At 39.1% G+C, this 19,775-nt stretch overlaps 1 protein-coding gene across 2 annotated transcripts in view; it reads left to right on the forward strand.

Annotated features, from left to right (window-relative positions):
* The window catches only part of PCCA (propionyl-CoA carboxylase subunit alpha), a 4,227,722-nt gene that overhangs the window by 1,657,949 nt on the left and 2,549,998 nt on the right, over positions 1-19,775 (forward strand). For both annotated transcript variants that reach the window (XM_044071233.1, XM_044071234.1), the window contains one exon: positions 12,720-12,756. In XM_044071233.1, the coding sequence (XP_043927168.1) occupies positions 12,720-12,756 (37 nt within the window). The remainder of the gene's footprint in view (positions 1-12,719; positions 12,757-19,775) is intronic.

Below are 19,775 nucleotides of genomic sequence, written 5' to 3' on the forward strand. Positions count from 1 at the left end.
TTTGGTTACACTGTTCTGAAGAGTCTGTTCCAATGAGCCACCCAGGATCATAGGTGCTAGGGACGTTGTCCCAACAAGCAAGAAATGAAGGCGAGATAGACAACTTAACATAAAGAAGTTATGTACCAACCATAACGTTCCATGTTAGTTGTCTTCATCTTGCCTTCTTTCTTGCATCCCCCCCTCCATCCCCCTGTCCTATTGGACCGAGAGGAGTTTAGGTTTCACCGGCTGAGTATTTTCTGGTTTGTTTCCTCTACTGACTTAGAGAGTATAACAGATATGCCCAACCTGTTAGTTTGGTCATATTATTCTTGCTATGTCTGGGGCTAGCTATTACAAACGAGATCTGGATAGCTAGCGCTAGGCATTATGGGATAAGGGGTAGCCTCGAGCCAGTAAACAGCTCTCGAGCTATAGAAGATGGACGAGTCGGAGCCGAGGGTCGGCTCCGATCCCAACAAGCAAGAAAGAAGGCGAGATGAAGACAACTAACATGGAATGTTATGGTAGGTACATAACTTCTTTTTAAAAGTTATTTCTTAGTTTTCTAACATGACTGAAGATGAATTTCTTGTTACCCTTTGCTTCAGTTGTTAGTTTTAATTTGTGGGATGCTTTTGCTGGTCTTTATAATTACCTTCAGTTTCTTAGTGAAGTTGATAATACAATTCTGATACTATGCTGTTGTGGCCCTACAAGCCAGATTACATGGTTTCTGCCTTCCTTTATACAGTCTATACTGGCAGATCACCGGGATGGTTCAGTGTTGAACCTGCCACCATATTTGGTTTTCAAAGTGATTGGCAGGTCTATACATCTATATAAATGGGCATAAAAATCGAAAGTCTGTGGGCTAGGCTAGACAGAACCTATATTTCACAGGAACGTGTGCATTTAATTGAAAGTTTTAATATGTATCCAATAACTGTTTCAGATCGAGCCAGTAATATCTAAAATAAAAACGCAGGATAAAGAAGTAAAAATAAGACATTGGCACTTTCTCACCTGTTTGTTGAAAAGAGAGGAATTTAAAGAATGGATAGGGGAAATTATTCAGAAGTTATTAGAGAAGACAGAAATTTCTTCTGAAAATATCGCTATGCGTGGGATAAATTAAAGTGGAGTTTAAAAATAGGGTGGAAATAAATGAGAGATATGGTTAAGAAGTGAGTAGAATTATTTAGGGTGACTGACAAATATTAAAGTATTGCAGAATAGGGGGAATATCACAGAAAAAGTAGAGGAACAATTGCAGAATGCTAAGCAGAAAATAAAGGATTGCCAAGCTAATATGCATGAGTTTAGAAAGATTCCTATTAAGCAACTGTTTTTTTTTTTTTTTTTTTTTTTTTTTTTTGATAATGCCAGAGCACAAAAGCTTTTAGCATGATGACTCTGGCAACAGAAAGTAGAAAGGGTTTTTCACCAATTAAGGAGCCTGTAACAAGGAAGATAAGAGATCCTGTAGAGGTACTACAAATATTTCAGAAATTTTATGAAAGTCTGTATAAAGTAGAGAAATATGGAGATCAAGAAAAGGTACAAATGTAAATGTTTATGGAAGAATTAAATATGCCAATGTTAGAGGTAGATGAGGCTCAATTACTAATAGTGAAGATAGGAGGAGATGAGATAAAAATGGTGCTGTATAACCAATTAAAAAGAAAGTCCCCAGGAATAGATGGTATTCCTGTGGAGGTCTGGAAGCTAGGAGGGAAAAAAATGAAAGATCTGGAAGGTTTTAACAGTAGGAGAAGTTGTAGAAGCACCAACATCCTAGAAGAAAGCGGTGGTGGCTGTAATACCTACAAAGGGTAAAGATCCATCAGATCCAGCTTCATACAGGCCCATTTCAATCCTAAACCATGATAATAAAGTGTTTATGTCTATAATGGGTAAAATAATGGCAAGAGTGATGCCAAAATTGATAGACATGCATCAGTGGGGTTTTGTTAACATACAGAATGTTGTTGATCCAGAGGGAAGCTGAATGCAAGAAAATACCACGGTTGTTGGTGGGTCTTGATGCAGAGAAAGCATTTGACAGAGTAAGCTGAGAGTTTATGAGCAGGGCAGTGGAAGCTTTTGCATTCCCTGATAAAATTATAAGGTTGATTAGGAGGATATATGAGGATCAGTGGCGAAAATTAAAGTCGGTAAGTTCCTCTCTGAAAATTTCTGTTTGAGCAGAAGAACCAGGCAGGGGTGTCCTCTTTCTTCTTTGTTATTTGCACTATATTTAGAACCATTGGCAAGGAAAATAAGATTCTCAGAAATTCAAGGATATAACTGGTATGGTAGTCGGGAAAATATGGCTCTATTTGCAGCTGATATTATTTTCTACTTGATAAACCCAGAAGGAGGATATTTCATTGTTATGGAACATTTTGAGGCAGTTTCAGTCTTTCAGGATATAAAATTAATAAAGCTTAAAACAAAGGCAATAGCTGCAAATTATGTACCCAAACACAAATTTTTCAGCAATATTCCTATTTATGGGGACATGATAATCAGTGCTTAGAAGTATGGATTAAAAAGATTCTGGTGTGGCAGCTAAGGATATATGGAAAGAGAGTAAACAATAATACAAAAAGTGAGAAACTGGAAGTTCTGTTATATGGATATGGATAGCAAGATACAAGCAGTTAAAATGTCTTTAGTCTGTTTAGTTTTATACACAGGTCAGATGTATTTTTATCAACCAGAGAAGTTGTGGATAGCAGTTAATAAAGAGGGGCACAGGAAAATAATTTTCTTGGGTGGTGAAAGCCAGGGTACATTTTTGGCTAGGCTTATATAGGCCCTAGGGCCAATAGCCTAGTACCTACCTATGAACCTGAAGGATTTTATCTGTGAGGGGGAGAAGATAGCAGAGTCAAGTGAGATAAGTTGATTCTTCCAACTGAACAAGGCAGTTTAGGATTACCTGATTTAAAGGGGTATTTCAGAGTTACACGGTTAAGACTTCTATACATAGCACAAGCAGAAACCTATAATTCCAAGTGGAAATGGATGAAGATGAAACAGGTGGGAAGTTCAAGAAACTATGAGAGACTGGGAGTTTGGATGCAGATTCTTAAGGAAAAAAATAATAACCATGCAAAAATATTATATTCATAAAGTAGCAGAAAGTATTCTAAGAACTAAGCCAACATGAGAATGGAGAAAGAAGATTCTGCCAATATTGATGACTGTAATTAGGGATGTACACGACAGGCAAGAGGGGGCTGAAATCTGTTGACAAAAACTGGTAAAAGAACCAAGGGATTAGGAGCAAATTAGACAGGGGAAGGTAATAGAATGGAAGAGGCCAAGAATTTATTTGGACTGCAGGATAAAGATTGCCTTCCCTATCAAGGACTGATATCAGAGTGTAGGCGAAGAGAAAGAAATAGGAGGATCCTAAGTGAAACACCAGCACTGGTAGAGTTTTTAGTAGAATCTAGGATAGAAGTTGTTGTTAAAAAAGGAATAATTAGTAGAGAATATAAAATATTGCATGATAACTATAAGACTCAATCAGAGGAGGTTAGAAAGGATTTGGATGAGAGATTGGATAAGCAATTCACAAAGAAACAATGGGGCATATATGTACATCTCCCAAATATGCAACAACGTCTAGAAGATTTAGGATTTTTGCTTGCAGTTGTTTACATAGGTATTTTTATACCTCAAGTAGACTCCAAAGATTTTTTTTCCTCGGGTAGACAGCAAATGTTGGAGGTGTGATGAGGAATAAAGAAGTAACTAAGAACATATTTTTTGGGAGTGTAATGATTTGGCAGAATTTGAAGATTTGCTGCAGACTGCTCTGTCAGATATACTATGTGTAACTAAGGAAATTATTTTTTGAGCTATGATACAGAATTTGAATTGCCTAGACATAGTAAGGCCTTGCTGAGTCTAATATAAGGTGGTTGCCAAAAAAGCAATTTCAAAAAATGGAAATCAAAATATAAACCAACTTTACTAGAAGTAGTGAATCTAATAGCAGGTAAAATAACTGGAATTGGGATCTTTAGAAAAGTGTAGGAGAAAATTGCATAGGCAAAAATGGGAATTGTGGGAACAGTACATGCAGAGGAGGATTGAAGTTTAAAAGAAGGCATGGTTTAGATGAGCTTTTTATTGTGTGACGGACAGTGACTTGATAGCTTGTGAGTCAGAAAATTAAAAGGACACTAACAGGCAATGCAAATGTATAGACTTAAAATACAGAAAGCATAGGTTTTAGTAAACTATTATACCTCATAGATATTCATAAAATATTTCAGACACAAATTTAGGACGCAGGCATCTATTACAGCATATAAAAGTTAAGAAAAGGTAAGTAGCATTATAGAGCAAATTTAAATGAAAATCTGTAGACACAAGTTAACAAAGGATATCGTAATTATGCTTCAAGACCACGTATAAAGTTCATAGGTTCATAGGTTCATACTAGGCTATCTGCCCGAGGGCATTTACAAGCCTAGCCCATAGTTTTGTGGCTTACGCCACCCCTTTAGTATGGGGAACTATACCCATTATTTTGCTGTGCCTCTGTCGAGCAGTGACACTGAGGTAATCCCTGGGGTATATCTGCGATCTCCCATCCATTGGTCAAGATTTCTCTTGAACAAGGCCAGCGAGGTGCTCTGCCTCACATATACCGGGATTTTATTCCACAGCATAGGGAGTCTTTGGGTGATAAATCTATCCCTCCAGCACGTCCTATTAATAGCCGTGTCGAGGTTTAAGTCTCCCGCCCTTGTGGCTCTGACGGATCTAGATTTTTTGAGGTGAAGCATAATCATCAAATCTGGGTTTGACATGGCCTTGTATGTTAGGCAAAGGTCACCTCTGAGCAAGCGGTAAGCGACTGAATAGAGCTGGAGTTCTTTCAGTCGGGCAGCATAGGACAGATGTTTGAGACCCTTTATCCTTTTGGTGAGGAACTTTTGTGGCCTCTCCAGCTGCTGCAAGTGTCGGGTCAGATACATTCCGAATGGGGCATTGTACTCAATCATTGGTCTGATGAGTGATGAGTATAGGGAGACTATGACCTCCCTTGATCTAGATGAGAATCCCTTCATGATAAGGTGGGCAATGTAGAAGGTCTTCCTAACTACTTTAGCTACATGGGTGTCGAATGACAGACTACTATCAACCTGGGTCCCCGGGTCCCTGATAACTTCTTCTGTGCTCAGTGGATTGCCACCTATTTGGTAGCTAGGGGTAACCTTGTTTTTCCCGAAGGGTATGACTATGCATTTTTTGGCATTTAACTTTAGGCCATGGCTCTGGCACCAGTTATCCGTTTCTGTGAGACCCTTCTGAAGGATATCTGTGTCAGATGTGTTTTCTACTATGGCCCAGTTTGCAGTCATCTGCAAACTTCGTCAGCCATAACCCTCCTGTGTTTGCTTGTACTGGAAAAGTAGATGCCAAACAAGAGTGGGCCCAGGACTGAGCCCTGTGGTACACCACTTGTGACAGGCTTTGAGTCTGACATGGCGCCAGCAACTCTGACCCTGTGGGTTCTGTCACTCAGCCAGTTTGCAACCCATCTTGTGATGTATGGGTTAACATTTAAGCTGATGAGTTTTTCAATGATACCCGAGTGGGGTATTGTATCGAAGGCCTTCGCCAGATCGAGGTAGGCTGTATGGACTGCCTTTCCCTCATCAATGGCTTTGGTGACTGTTTCGAAAAAGTCAACCAAGTTTAGAAGGCATGATCTGCCTTTGACAAAGCCAAACTGGGATGGATCCAAAGTCTGCAAATTCCCTATGTCTTTATTTATGAGGTCCATTATGATCCTCTCCATGGCTTTGCAGATAAGGCTTGTCAAGCTAATGGGCCGGTAATTTCCAGGGTCGGTGGAGGCACCGCCTTTGTGAAGTGGGCACTTCACAAAGTTATCTCTTTAGTGCAGATTTCAGTTAGTCTTCAGAAAATAGCCATCTTGCTTGGTAAGCTATACGATAAAAAGAAACAGTACAATGTTTAAAGATTTACATCTATGAACAACCGAAAAAGGTTACATCATAATACACTAAGGTACCAGTTGATAAGGTAAAAAACATAGGTAATAAACAGTGTAGTTTTACCATTACAGCATACAGAGATATGGAAAAAATATTCAGGGCTAACAGTTTGTACTCTGTCTAACTTAAATAAAGATTCACAAAGACAGGTTAATCAGCTTTAAAAGCCACAGAATTAAAAGTTACTCATTTTCAGAATAATGTACATGTTTTGAATATATCACTCATACATCAGAACTTGGTCTCTAAAGACTATAAATCTAGGGAATGTGAAAATCAAATCATAAAATTAACAGACTTCAAGCCTAGTAAACAATTGCCTAGTTATAATTAAATCATAATGTTAAGAGACTTCAATCCAAACAGGCCATAAAGGCTCAAATGACACCTTGTGGTCAAAATTGAAATTGCAGGTTTACCAAATTAAAAAAAAAAGTATTTTCAGATTATGAGTCAAGTAGCATAAAGCTGTGCACAGTAGTTAGCAATACAGATATAAGGTTACTACAGAAGTAGGTCCCTCTAGACTTTTGTCAGGGACCTTAGGGGCACCTGTTAGAGTAGGGACTTCCATTTTAAAGTAGTTATTAGACAGGCTAAAGGGTAAAATAGGCCTAGAAATTGTGTTTCCTTTATGCATAATAGACAGTTAAGCAGAAAGAAAGAATAACATTGTTGGTCAAGCATGCGGGACAGTTTATTAGAAAGGAAAGATAAGCATAAAATGTGCAGAAAATATAGAAATACGGAATGTTCTTTTCTCAAGAGAAAGATACAATCTTGCCAGCTACAGAATGTTCCTTAATGGAATGTTAGATTAAGGCCAGGCCTGGAAACCAAGGGAACCAAGGCTAAGAGGGTGTGTAAAGGATTACAGTGTGTTGGTATTATTAAAATATACTTCTGATACACTTAGTACACTTAGGAAAGACAGTTAAGATTAGTTAGTTCGTTCAACCTGATATTACAGGCACTCGCCTGAGTACTGAAGTCAGGTCAAATAAAGACTGTTTCTATTTACATCATTCAAGACGATCAGAAGATATGTACAGTAACTTTAGATATATTTAGCAGCAATGTTAATGAAGACAGTATTCGAATATTTATTGAATGAACTACAGTGTTGGAGAATTCATTCTGAAAAGTACACAAGACATTGCCCATAAAGGAGAGACTGGCACCTATTCAGCACAAGTTTGGGTAATTAATAGATAAAAACTTTAGTTTCAGTCTCATTTCAGTTGTTTTCAGTTAATTCCAGTACAGCACAGTCTTATCAATTCTTTCAGTCAGTAATGACAGACATTAGATTTTCAGATTTCTTATTGTTCAGAAAATGTTTTTGCAAAAATATTTTCTATTAACTCTAAGTGAATTAGAGTAATATTTAAAAAATGTCCACAATGTTGGCCCTTTACCCCCCCCCCCCCCCTTTACTGGCTTTGTCCATAATTCTTGAGAAAAGTTATTGAGAGACCCGGCTCCAAAGTATCCTTCTGCATTGTCTTGGGGCTTGTATGCCAGGTCATTTATTCCACATTCTACTGTTATCACATCTTAGCCATACTTGCTGGAAGAAAGGGTGTATAGACCCTGTTATTTCAACTATCTTAGTTTGTGAGAGGCAACTGAATTTAACCCTGCTGTTGTCCATCCTACTGAGTGTAGAGTCTGTGTGCCTAACAATTGAGTTACTGATAAGTAGGATGTTTCCAGTAGCTAAATTATGCCTACCAGACATGAGAATGGTTTGCTGTTGGTGATATGTTGATGTTGGAGTTGGTGTGGAAGTATACAGAGTAGATGCAGTAAGGTATTTATACCGATGCCTAATCTTAAAGAGCTCTAGGAGGCTTAGGTAGAGATGTTTTGCTAGCATCAGCGCAAGACCATTTTGTATTGTTAGTATAATGATATTGCATTTGTGTTGATGGGAGTGTGTCAGTGCTATTCTCACTGCAAGTAGTGAACTATGAAGAGGGTTGCCTTTAGATTGGTTACGGATTTGCACCTTTCACAGGTGACATTAACAGGGCTATGTAGAAGCTTGTTATCACTGAGCATGAGACAGCTTTTACACTGACTCTGGACAGCAAGTACTAGAAGTCTGGCAATGGAAGAGTGGGGGGAATCTGCTTAGCACTCCAGGATGCCCAGTGCTGAAATGTGAAAAAGACTCTGTTAGGAAATAAAAAGGACTGTAGAGGTGATTGCATAATTTGGGCGGTTTGGCAAAACTACAGAACTGCTTATGCAATTTATGCTGTTTAAGGAGGATTACTGATGTGCTCTTTACAATAAGACTGTTGGTGGGGTGGGGGGGGGATTAGTACACTGAAATGGTAGAGATTCCTGGATGCTAATCTTTTTAGAGATGTTATTACAGACTGTTTAACTTACAACCTCACTGTCTTCTGCAGCCCATGAGGAGTGTGTGCACCTCAGAGCAGTTTGATTAGTTCCAAAGCACGCCTGCTGAATAAAAGTCAAATGTAAAAGTAATAGTAACTGTAGATAAAATTGGAGTTGGTCATGCCACTCACTATTCTACTACACCTTCACTGGCAGTGCAGTCATCACAATAGCTGCTAGTATGGGCAGTTGGAAACCCCCCATGCCAGTCTGTCCACACTTCACCCAGCACCAGCCTAAACAGACCTTAAACATATCCATTCTGGTAAACTATAAAAACAGTCTGACTTATTTAACAAGTATTATTGTATTTTAAATAGACAGTTATTCCATAGCTGTTAATATTTAAAAACATTTGAAACATTGCGAAAATAAGTGTATATGCAAAAAGAAAAACATCCTGAGAACATAGCTTACACAGCAATGCATTTTTTATTTAAATCTGTATGGGGAAAAGACAGACAGCTAGTCCTTATTACTGATCCTGTTACTAGTTTAAAGCTGTCACATCTTTAAAACATTCAAAAGTACAAAATGTCTGTTTTGATTAATGAATGCCACATTTTAAATTGTTGAAAAAGAATGGAGTCACCGCCATATTTTACTCTGCTTGATTCCATTCCTTATTTTTTATATGCTAACTTTCCTGCACAAAACTTCAGACAGTCATTTCATTGGGTTGGGGGACTGACTTGTCTCCTCACCCCTTATATTCTTCATTTTATTGCTCAACAAAAGTGGTGGGATTGCAATGAATGTCAACAGTTAAGTTCCGAATATTTAGTGTGGTGATGTTCAAGAGGGTGGTAGCTACAATTACTTTATAAAATCCATAAGTTTATTAATGTGTAAAATACATGCAGTTATTGGCAACAACAAATTACTGTAAGATGGAATAAAAAGAGCTAAGTAGTACACACAATAATTAATTTTACATGTGTAAATTGTGCATCATGTCTAAGATGACTGACAGTGCTACATTAATATACAGCGTGCTGAATGTTGCCAGTGATTGGATCTGGTGTGCAGCAAGAGGTATGTAATGTATAAATATTTTCATAAGTTCATATGTTTCAGAAACGGTGTAGAGGCCTAAAGGCCATAACAATGCACCAACTTTGTATATTTTGAATTGAAAACTTTCAGGACTCTCCAAGAGTCTGTTTTTTTCTGTAAATATTCAGATTATTCAATAGATGTATGCTACATGATAACCTGTTCCACATTCTTGGAAGTACTTGGGTACTATATCTGGTTCTCTAGGAAGTCTTATTCATGTTTACATGAACATTTAAATTTTATAGAATTGATGCATATTTTTAAATCAAACAATACTTTCAGGATATCATCGTTGAATGCTGTGTGTGCCAGGATTGCTTTACTGTGAAAATGTCAGTAATGAAGTGTAAATAAGTTCAGCCTTTCGCATCTGTCTCAGTAGTTGAATGTTTTAACAGAGAGAATACATTTAGTATATTTTCTTTCTACTGATTCCATTTTATTCAGTTGGGTCACAGCATGTACACACGAATTATTATTGTATTCCAGTATAGATTTTATACAAGTAGTATAAAGCTTCACCATGTTTTATTCATCTCTTAAGGTGATATCTCCCATCATTCTACCTGTTTTACTGCTGTAGTCCTAATATTTTTGACATGGGTCTCAAAGGACACTGTGTTATTGTTACACTGAGGTCTTTATAGACATGAACCTCTTTAAGAATATTATTATTTATAACAATGAGGCATCTAAATGCCTGTCTCCCATAATATAGAATTTTACATTTGTTACCACTAAAGTTAAGAGCTACAGCTTTAGCCCGTGCAACCTGTTCTGTTTGCAGTCAGCTGAAGTGCACATACAAGTCTTTTTGCATGTGGACTGGGGTGTCAGGCATTCCACAGACTACTGCAGTGTGTGTGTTGTAGAGAAAATACCAGTAGTTATACCAGTGTTTGTAAAAGGAAAGAGTAGCACTGTAGTGTAAATTTACAGAGAGATGTACAAAATTCAAAGAAAAGATGAACCTGTGCCACCTGATGCTCTACTGTTCATATCTTAAAGGATTTAAATATCACTGAAATTATTTTTAATACATATTAAAATAAGAGGATAGATTTGCATTTCCTTATATACTCATATTAGCTGAAGTGATGACCTAATGAGTTGTAAATAGATTTACAAACTTTTCTAATAGGCCTGATAATTTCCTTAGATTTTTGTCAACATATTCTACAAGCAGAAATGCAGAAACTGTGGACTTCTTAATACAAAATAAGAATTAAACTGTGTTAGCAAACTAGTAGCAAGAACAGCAACAACATAAAATAATTTAAAAACTAAAACTGTATTACAGCAGCAGTTTTTAAAGGTCTTTTATTTTAGTAATTGTGTGTTTTAATTCCTTCTTGTGTGCATGCACACACACACACACACACACACACACACACACACACACACACATACACAATAGTAAAAAGTCAGTTTACTTTCTGTTAACCGTATTTTACAAGTATATGAAGTCATTTACAAGTGAAAGGACATGCAAAAGTTTCCTTCTCAGCCATAATTGTGCTACTTCATCACTCATCACTCTTCATGCATTTTCTTCAGAAGGCTCTAATTGTCTGCATTTGGCAGGTTTAACACTTCCTGACAGAGCAGCTATTAAGGGGAAGTATTCTCGCATAACTGTCACAGACAAGAACAAAGGATCTTCAAACTCAATCTGTAGAACCACTAACATTCTTTAAATTACCCTTTTCATGCATTTTTATCCCTTTAAGCTAAAATTATGGAGAGTGCTTGGTCACGGAAAGCTGTAAAATGTAATAAAACAATAAATGTAAAACCTTGTTTTCCTTCACCATAACATTTATTGAAATTTGGAAATTTTCATTAAGAGATGTGCCTGTTTGGGGTAAATGGATTTAAAACTGCTGTTACTTTCAGGGTTGCTTTGAACTTAACAAGCACAGATTTGTGGAGCAGAGTAGCTAATGAAAGGAAATTAAATTTTCTGCCAGCGTCCTGTACCAGTCTCTTTATTCTTCACATGGCTGTTATTTTTTGGAAACTTTAAACATTTGTTTTTAATGTGTCTAAGTTACTAACAAGCTGGTAGACGATGGCATGCATTTGCAAGGTATGATATGGTTCTGCCCTTTACTGCAAAGAGCTGTCAAATATGACCCACCTTTTAAGAACAAATTTGTATCAGAGCTTTAAAAGTAATGTGATTCCATGTTGATGTTCAGAAGTCTTCCCATGTAACAACTTACCAGTTGGTGAATTACAGGTATTGTTTTCCATAACATTCTTGTGACTTTATTGGTTTCATTGACATGACCAAAATATAATCAGCAAAAAGCCTCATGGAATAAGCAGCATATGGTTGAATTTAGACATTTTAAATAATTGTCTTTTATTATATATTTTGTTTAGTATTTCATTGTCCACTCTCCAAGTTCATTTTGTAAAATGATCAATATGCTAAAGTATGCACTAGTTAGTCACTTATGTTAAGACATTTACTTGCAGATTTGTTTGCAATGGAATATATTAAGAGAACCTTTTAGAAATGTGAAAATACAAACTGTAACTTAGTCCGTGTGCTTTCTCCTCTTCATACTGTTAGCAGCTAGCTGGCACCCCTTAAAGTTTACAAGTGTTAAATGCTATACAGTTCAGTTGTCAACTCTACCATTTGGGAGAGATCTTTCTGCCCTGCTTTTTCACAGCTGTCAGAGCTGGCTAATAGCTCTTGAAAATGCTGCAGCTCTTGAGGCAATAGTTTCAGAGAGAGAGAGAGGAAAAAAAAAAACAACAACAAGAAAAACAATAGAGAATCAACTCCCCCTGCTGACAGTAGCCAGGAAAATATGATATGTTAACTAATGTCTACATGGGCAAAACAAACTGGCAGAGTGAAAACTTTACTGTCTGAATTTATTGTTCATTTCTCATTGTAAACTTCTAAAGCCTGCCATTCAATTTCTCTTAAACTGCAGGCAATAATTCTTTAACGTTAGTAAAGCTTCCTGTCAGCTGACTGTGTTTGCTTCAAAATTTTCAGTACTATAATGACAGGGCAGAGTTTGTGCTCCACTTGTGGTTTTAATTTTACATTCCTCTGAATGTATGGGGTCAAAAGGTTGTAAAATCAAACTCTAAATGAATAAGAGGAGACAGTATTTGCAATATATAGCTGCCCTGAGGACAAGTGCCGTGGCTGATGATACTAATGCTGAATCTCATTTCCTGCTTTTACAGGACACAGATGAAGCTGTCAGAATTGCAAGGGAAATTGGTAAGTTCTTAAATTAGCCATGGTGGGATTTGTATACCTCTTGACAGACATTGCTGAATAAATTAAAACTGTTAATAGGTAATCCCCAGTGAACAAATTGTATTTAAACAGTTTTATTTTTTTCATGGCCTGGGAAACATGGTAGACAAACCTAGAAGATATATAAAGTGTTGGCCCTAACAACTCTTTTAGTAGTCCAGATTTTGATTTTAGAACACTGGATGATTATTATACTTAGACATGAGCACTTTGTGAAAGTCAGTTATGAGGTAACAAATGAAATATGTTTTAAAAGTAATGTAAATCCATTCATCTCAGTGGCACAGAGAGATGAAGCCCTAAAACCGTAAGTGGCTAATAATCTGGACAATGAAGAATGTAATGGGGAGAGTGGGAGTGAGTGGCTGACACCAGCTGACCTATCCAGGGCTGAGGGGGGCAGCAAGGTTTGCTGCTGTACTGAGACCAGTAGAAGCTGGGTGATCCCGCTAACAGCATTTGGTGTGTGACAAGCATGCCAGAGATCACATGTCACCAAAGGTGGGCATGTGAGGTACTGCGCATGTTCAGGAGGGCAGTATTGTGGCCAAGCCTGTGATTTGTCATCTGGTACAGAAGAGGAGTGTGACATACTTCAGTTGTCCACTCAGGCTGCCTGGATGACATCTCCCCTTTAATGGTCTTTGCACTCTGCATGCACAAGAAGGAATGAATGAGCAAAGAGGGTCATGCTGTTGGTGTGTGTATCGGGAAATGAACAGATGGAGAGGGAAGATAAGGGGAAAACATATACACATATATATATATATATATATATATATATATATATATATATATATATATATATATATATATATATATATATATGTGTGTGTGTGTAAAAAGAAATGAACCCCCACCCCCGGTATGGACATGCATATTGTCTAAAACTTTATCCACCCCCTTAGAGCCTTTTTTAGGTAATGCCAATTTGACAGAATTACCAGCTTAACAAATAAACCCCAAAGGAACCTAAAAGATTTACTGCTCAGTGCTAGGAGCCTTAACAAGAAGCTCCGCACCTGACAAGCTCTGCAGTAGTGCAAGGCTTCAGTGCCTTCCACACACTTAGATCATTATCGGCACAAACAGGGACTAAAGGTGATGGTATCTCTTTCTACTTGAGCAACAAATATACTTTTAATTTGGTTAAACATGATGATGCCTGGAGTTCATTTAAGTGCAAATCACTATAGATAAAGTCTGTTACCATATCCTAGCAAGCTATAGGTCACCATCCATGCACCAAGAATCCCATAGCTCATACCTAGACCTGCTGGAGGCACTCACCATCCAACCAAATTTGTTCATGGGAGACCTCATCTACCCCTCTATATAATGGGAAATGTACACTGCCTCCAACTTGCAGCTATAACATTTCCTGGACTTTGTTAACACAATTCTCACCCACCCCCGTTGGTCCTACCTTTATTAGAACAAACCCCTCCCATCATTTTTGCCACCAACCACAACACTACTCCCAACTCTAAATCCACCATCTTCCTACTGCTACCCCTCCTCTTCTGGTAACATGAATAAGCATACCATACTTATACTCTTTGCATATCTTACCAAAACTCCATTATACCCCCACTCAACCAAACCACTTCCACTGTACAACTATTCACTCCATCACTCATGACTCACCCTCACTCTGCTCCTCTCCCATCAACTCAAGAACCATCCCTATGCATCCCCCACATATTCTGTCAACTAAAATACTAAAACTAAATGCATCCCTACAAGTTAACAAAATAACCCTCCCACCACATCTGTTACCGACTGCACCCAATCATAAAGTTTCCCTAAAATGCAAACTCTTTCACAAACTGATAAAACTAATAACCTCATGCATATCAAAACTTGCCCTCAGTAGAGACATCCACCCCAACCCTGACCCCTCCATCTCCAACCCCACTTCTAATAATCAGACTAACAACCACATCTCCCAAATCCCAGCCAGTAGAAAACCAAATTACCTCTTTCTGCTAAGCCTACATATCAGAAGTATAGCCAACAAAGTCTGCAAACTCCATGCCACCATAGACTTATGCTCCCCAGATATAGTCATCCAGACATAAATCTGGCTAAAACCTCACATTACCAGTGAGCAAATCCTCCCTAATGGTTACAACATACTAAGACTAGACCGACTAAACAAGAAAGGAGGTGGTATACCTATAATATTTAAACAGCATCTAAACATCCAGGTTCTAAACTTATCAGCTCCCCAAATTGCCAATGAAGAAATAATATATACCAACCTGAAAATAAACCAAATTAAAACCATCAACATAATAGGATGCTACTTCCCACCTGGCCAAAATATCCCTCCACTAGAAAACCTCCTCAGCTGGACTACCCACCATCTCCCTCAAGAGACCATAATTTTAGGTGACTTCTATACTGATTGGCAATTCTGTTGCGGCAACCATCCAACCCAGCATCTAAACCTTCATGGCTTCACCCAACTAGTCCAGTCACCAACCAGAATAAATAAAAACTCCAACAAGCACACTACCCTGGATTGGATACTAGTCAGCAAGATTCCCCAGTCCTATATAGCAGGCTGCCTGATAGGCTATCTGATAGATAGCCTCAGTGATCATTCCTACTCAAAAAACACCTATACCAAGTTAAACCTGTCATCTACTGTCAAATATGTAAAAAACTACACTTTAACCCAATCACATTCATCTCATCCCTCAAAGAATGTAATTGGCACCTTCTAAATTACCTCAGCCTAGATGACGCAGTCCAGTTTTTCAGTACTACCTTCCTAAGCATCCTAAATAACCATGCCCCCATAAGACTTACCAGAAACAAAGCCCAACCCTCCCCATGGCTACAGAAAACCACTAGGTCAGAAATGAAAAACCGAGATAGAGCCTGGGAACACTGGCACAAAACCAAAACCCGCTCAGCTAGACAGAAATTCGTAGAACTATGCAATAGAGTCAAAAAGCTAATAAAGGAGGACAAAATCCAATACTACCAGTCTGCCGTCAACTCCTCCCAACACAACCCCAAACAATTCTGGACCTCCATAAACTCCATCCTCCACCCAGGTAAAATCAATACCTCTACACCTAACATTCCTCACTCCTCAGAAAATATTGCTACCTCATTCAACACACACTTCACACAAACCGTACTATCACGAGCTAGACACCACAAACCCCCTCCCCTACACCGCACACCTTCACCCAGTAATCTCCCCACACACTTCTTATTTTCTCCCATTCCTACCTCCAACATAAGAAAACTCTTAACTAAACTTAAACTCACAAAATTAGCAGTAGATAACCTCCCAAGTGAATTCCTACAAATTGCAGCTGACACCCTAGCCTACCCAGTATCCATCTTGATTAACCGATCTCTGTCAGAATGCTATGTCCCTACACTATGGAAAATATCACACATCATTCCCCTTCACAAAGGCGGCCCCTCCACAGAATTAACTAACTACCACCTAATAGCGATTCTATCTCCACTCTCCAAAATACTAGAGAGATGCATTCACTCTCAAATCTCAGACTACCTCTTTACTAACAACCTCCTTTCTAATACTCAACATGGTTTCCAAACAAACCATAGCACCACCACTGCCTTACTCTCTTTTACTAACACTATCCATCACCATAAAAACAATGGCCATCTCTCCTCTGCTACTTTCCTAGACCTATCTAAAGCATTTGACATGGTCCCACACAAACAACTCCTCTCTGTACTCAATAACCTATCCTTTTCTCAGTCAGTCACCAACTGGTTTCAAAGTTACCTGTCTGACCGCCAGCAATCTGTTGAATGGCAAAGTGACTGTCAAAGGAAAAAACTTCAAAGACCAATTCACGTTAGGTTCAAGCAAGGCACCCTTTATTACTTGCAGCAAGGAGACAAAGCATGTATGCACAGGGTTTGTCTAAATGATTAATGACTAGTAGGTTATACTTATACAGTTCTCTTCCTGTCACATAGAAAATGTTACATTCTATTGCTGATGTAGTTAGACACAGCTGTCTGTATGTTCTACAGAAAATATTGTTAGACTTATTGCTGACTAAGTTAAAAATATCTGTCATTCTGCAAAAACATTTTGAGAAGAACAACCTGGCCTTGGGTTTATGTCAGTCCATTTCAGCATTTCAGTTCTTCTATTGTACTGTTCTAATACGTGTTACATTTTACCTAGATTCAAGGTACATTTCTAGCTTCAGTACAAGTAATGCTGACTACGGTTTAAACTTTCAAGCATTTATTGTTTTCTTTATCAATAGCTTCTAGCAGCTGCATGTTTTCTCATGGCATAAGCAGAAATCAATATCCCTTTGTTAATTTTCATGACACTAGCAGAAATGAATTACTACTTGTTATTTGCTGTCATTAGCATAAACAGAATGCTTCTTGTTAAGTTTCTAATGGCTGTGCAGATTCATAGGTTCATAGGTTCATAGGTTTATACTAGGCTATCTGCCCTAAGGCATTTATAAGCCTAGCCCAAATTTTTGTGGCTTACGCCACCCCTTATATGAAAAAATACTGTGCCCATTAGTTTGTTGTGCCTCTGTCCAGCAGTGACACAGAGATGATTCCCGGGGTAAACCTACGATCTCCCATCCACAGGTCTAGATTTCTCTTGAACAGAGTCAGCGAGGTGCTCTGCCTCACATGGACCGGGATTTTATTCCACAGCATAGGGAGTCTCTGAGTGATAAATCTATCCCTCCAGCACGTCCTATTTATATCCATGCTAAGGTTTAAGTCGCTTGCTCTAGTGGTTTTGGTGGATTTGGATTTTTTGAGGTGGAGCATATCCATTAATTCCGGGTTGGACATGGCCTTGTATGTCAGGCACATGTCACCTCTGAGCAGACGGTATGCGACTGAATAGAGCTGGAGTTTCTTCAATCTGGCAGCATATGACAGATTTTGGAGTCCCTTTATCCTTTTGGTGAGGAACTTTTGGGGTCTCTCCAATTGCTGCAGATGTCGGTGAGATACATCCCGAATGGGGCATTGTACTCGATCATTGGTCTGATAAGTGAAGAGTACAGGGAACAATAACCTCACTAGATCTGGATGTGAATCCTTCATGATCAGGTGGGCAATGTAGAAGGTCTTTCTAACCACTTTAGCAATGTGAGTGTCAAAGAAAGGCCACTGTCAACCTGGGTCCCCAGGTCCCTGATAACCTCTTCTGTGCTTAGTGGATTGCCACCTATATGGTAGCTTGGGGTTACCTTGTTTTTCCCGAAGGGTATGACTATACATTTTTGGCGTTTAACTTCAGGCCATGGCTCTGGCACCAGCTATCTGTTTCCGTGAGTCCCTTCTGAAGGATATCCGTGTCGATGCACTTTCCACTATGGCCCAGTTTGCAGTCGCCTGCAAACTTTGTCAGCCAAAGTCCTCCTATGTTGGCCTGTACTTCTGAGAAGTAGATGCCAAACAATAGGGGGCCAAAGACCGAGCCCTGTGGGACACCACTTGTGACCGGCTTGGAGTCTGACACAGCGCCAGCAACTCTAACCCTGTGGGTTCTGTCCTTAAGCCAGTTTGCAACCCATCTTGTGACATATGGGTTTACATTTAAGCTGGTAAGTTTTTCTACAATACCCGAGTGGGGTATTGTGTCGAAAGCCTTTGCAAGGTCAAGGTAGGCTGTATGGACTGCCTTTCCCTCATTAATGGCCTTGGTGACTGTTTCGAAGAAGTCGACCAAGTTCAAAAGGCATGATCTTCCCTTGACAAAGCCAAACTGGGTCGGGTCCAATGTCTGCAAGTCCCCTATATCTTTGTTTATGAGCTCCATTATGATCCTCTCCATAGCTTTGCAGACTAGACTTGTTAAGCTTATGGGGCGGTAATTACCAGGGTCCAGAGAGGCGCCTTTGTGGAGTGGGACTACAGTTGCCTTACGCCACTCCTTGGGCACGTATCCTGTGGTAAGGCTGAGATTAAACAGCTGCCTTATGTGCGGGTTTAATTCCTCATTTAGCTCGTGTAGCACACAGCCGGGGACACCATCCGGTCCCATTGATGCTGTGCTTTTAGCTTTAGAGAGTGCAGCTTTCACCTGCGCATTTGAGATGTCCGGGAGGCTACACTCTGCTGGGATAGTTATCTCTCCTTTAGGGGGGGAGAGGGGGGTGAAGTTTGCACTGAACCTGTCTGCCAGTATGTTGGCAATGTCTGTGGGTTCAGTGATTTTTGTATCATTTTGGACTAATTCTGAGCATATCTGGGAGTTTCCACCCAGGTTCCTAACATAGCTGAAAAAGGCCTTATGATTGTCCTTTGAATCCATGGCAATTTTTCTCTCAAAATTGGCCTTAGTTGATTTTATGAGTGCTCGTATTTTTTACTAGTAATGATCAGGGTGACTTCCCTTTTATGGATTTTGTTCTATCATGTAATAGCTTTCTCCTCTTATTGTAAAGTTTGTTAATGGCTGGGGTCCACCAGACTGGACGTTTGCCCTTTGTGGAAAGAGTCTTGGTTTTATTTGGGATTGCCTGATCCATGCAGTCCTGGAGGTGTTCATAGAAGGCATTTGTAAGGGCTTCCGCAGCTTAGGTTGTGGTTTCCACTGGCTCAGGGGCCTTGAAGGATACCACACCAGTCTTGAGTAGTGTGAAGTTTGCTTTAGAGAAGTTCTTCACTATGGTCTTTTTGTTTGGGGTGGGGGATGTGGATTTCCAGTGAGATTAGTTTATGATCAGATCTCACCAATGAGGGATATACTTCGTGTGGAGCATTTTGTCCCCATGTTTGTGACAATGAGATCTAGTATATTTTCTCCTCTCGTGGAACAGTGACTAGCTGTTCCATGGCATTTGAATTTATGAACTCCAGGAACCGTTGGGCTAGAAAGTTAGGGCTTGAGTAATGTTCCCAGTCTATATTCGGGTAGTTGAAGTCACCCAATATGATGGTGTTTGGAGATACATTTATACCCTCCAGTGTCTTCAGGAAGGCTG

Source organism: Protopterus annectens, chromosome 5.part0 (assembly GCF_019279795.1).
Source record: "Protopterus annectens isolate FY-2018-M chromosome 5.part0, PAN1.0, whole genome shotgun sequence".
Taxonomy (NCBI): domain Eukaryota; kingdom Metazoa; phylum Chordata; order Ceratodontiformes; family Protopteridae; genus Protopterus; species Protopterus annectens.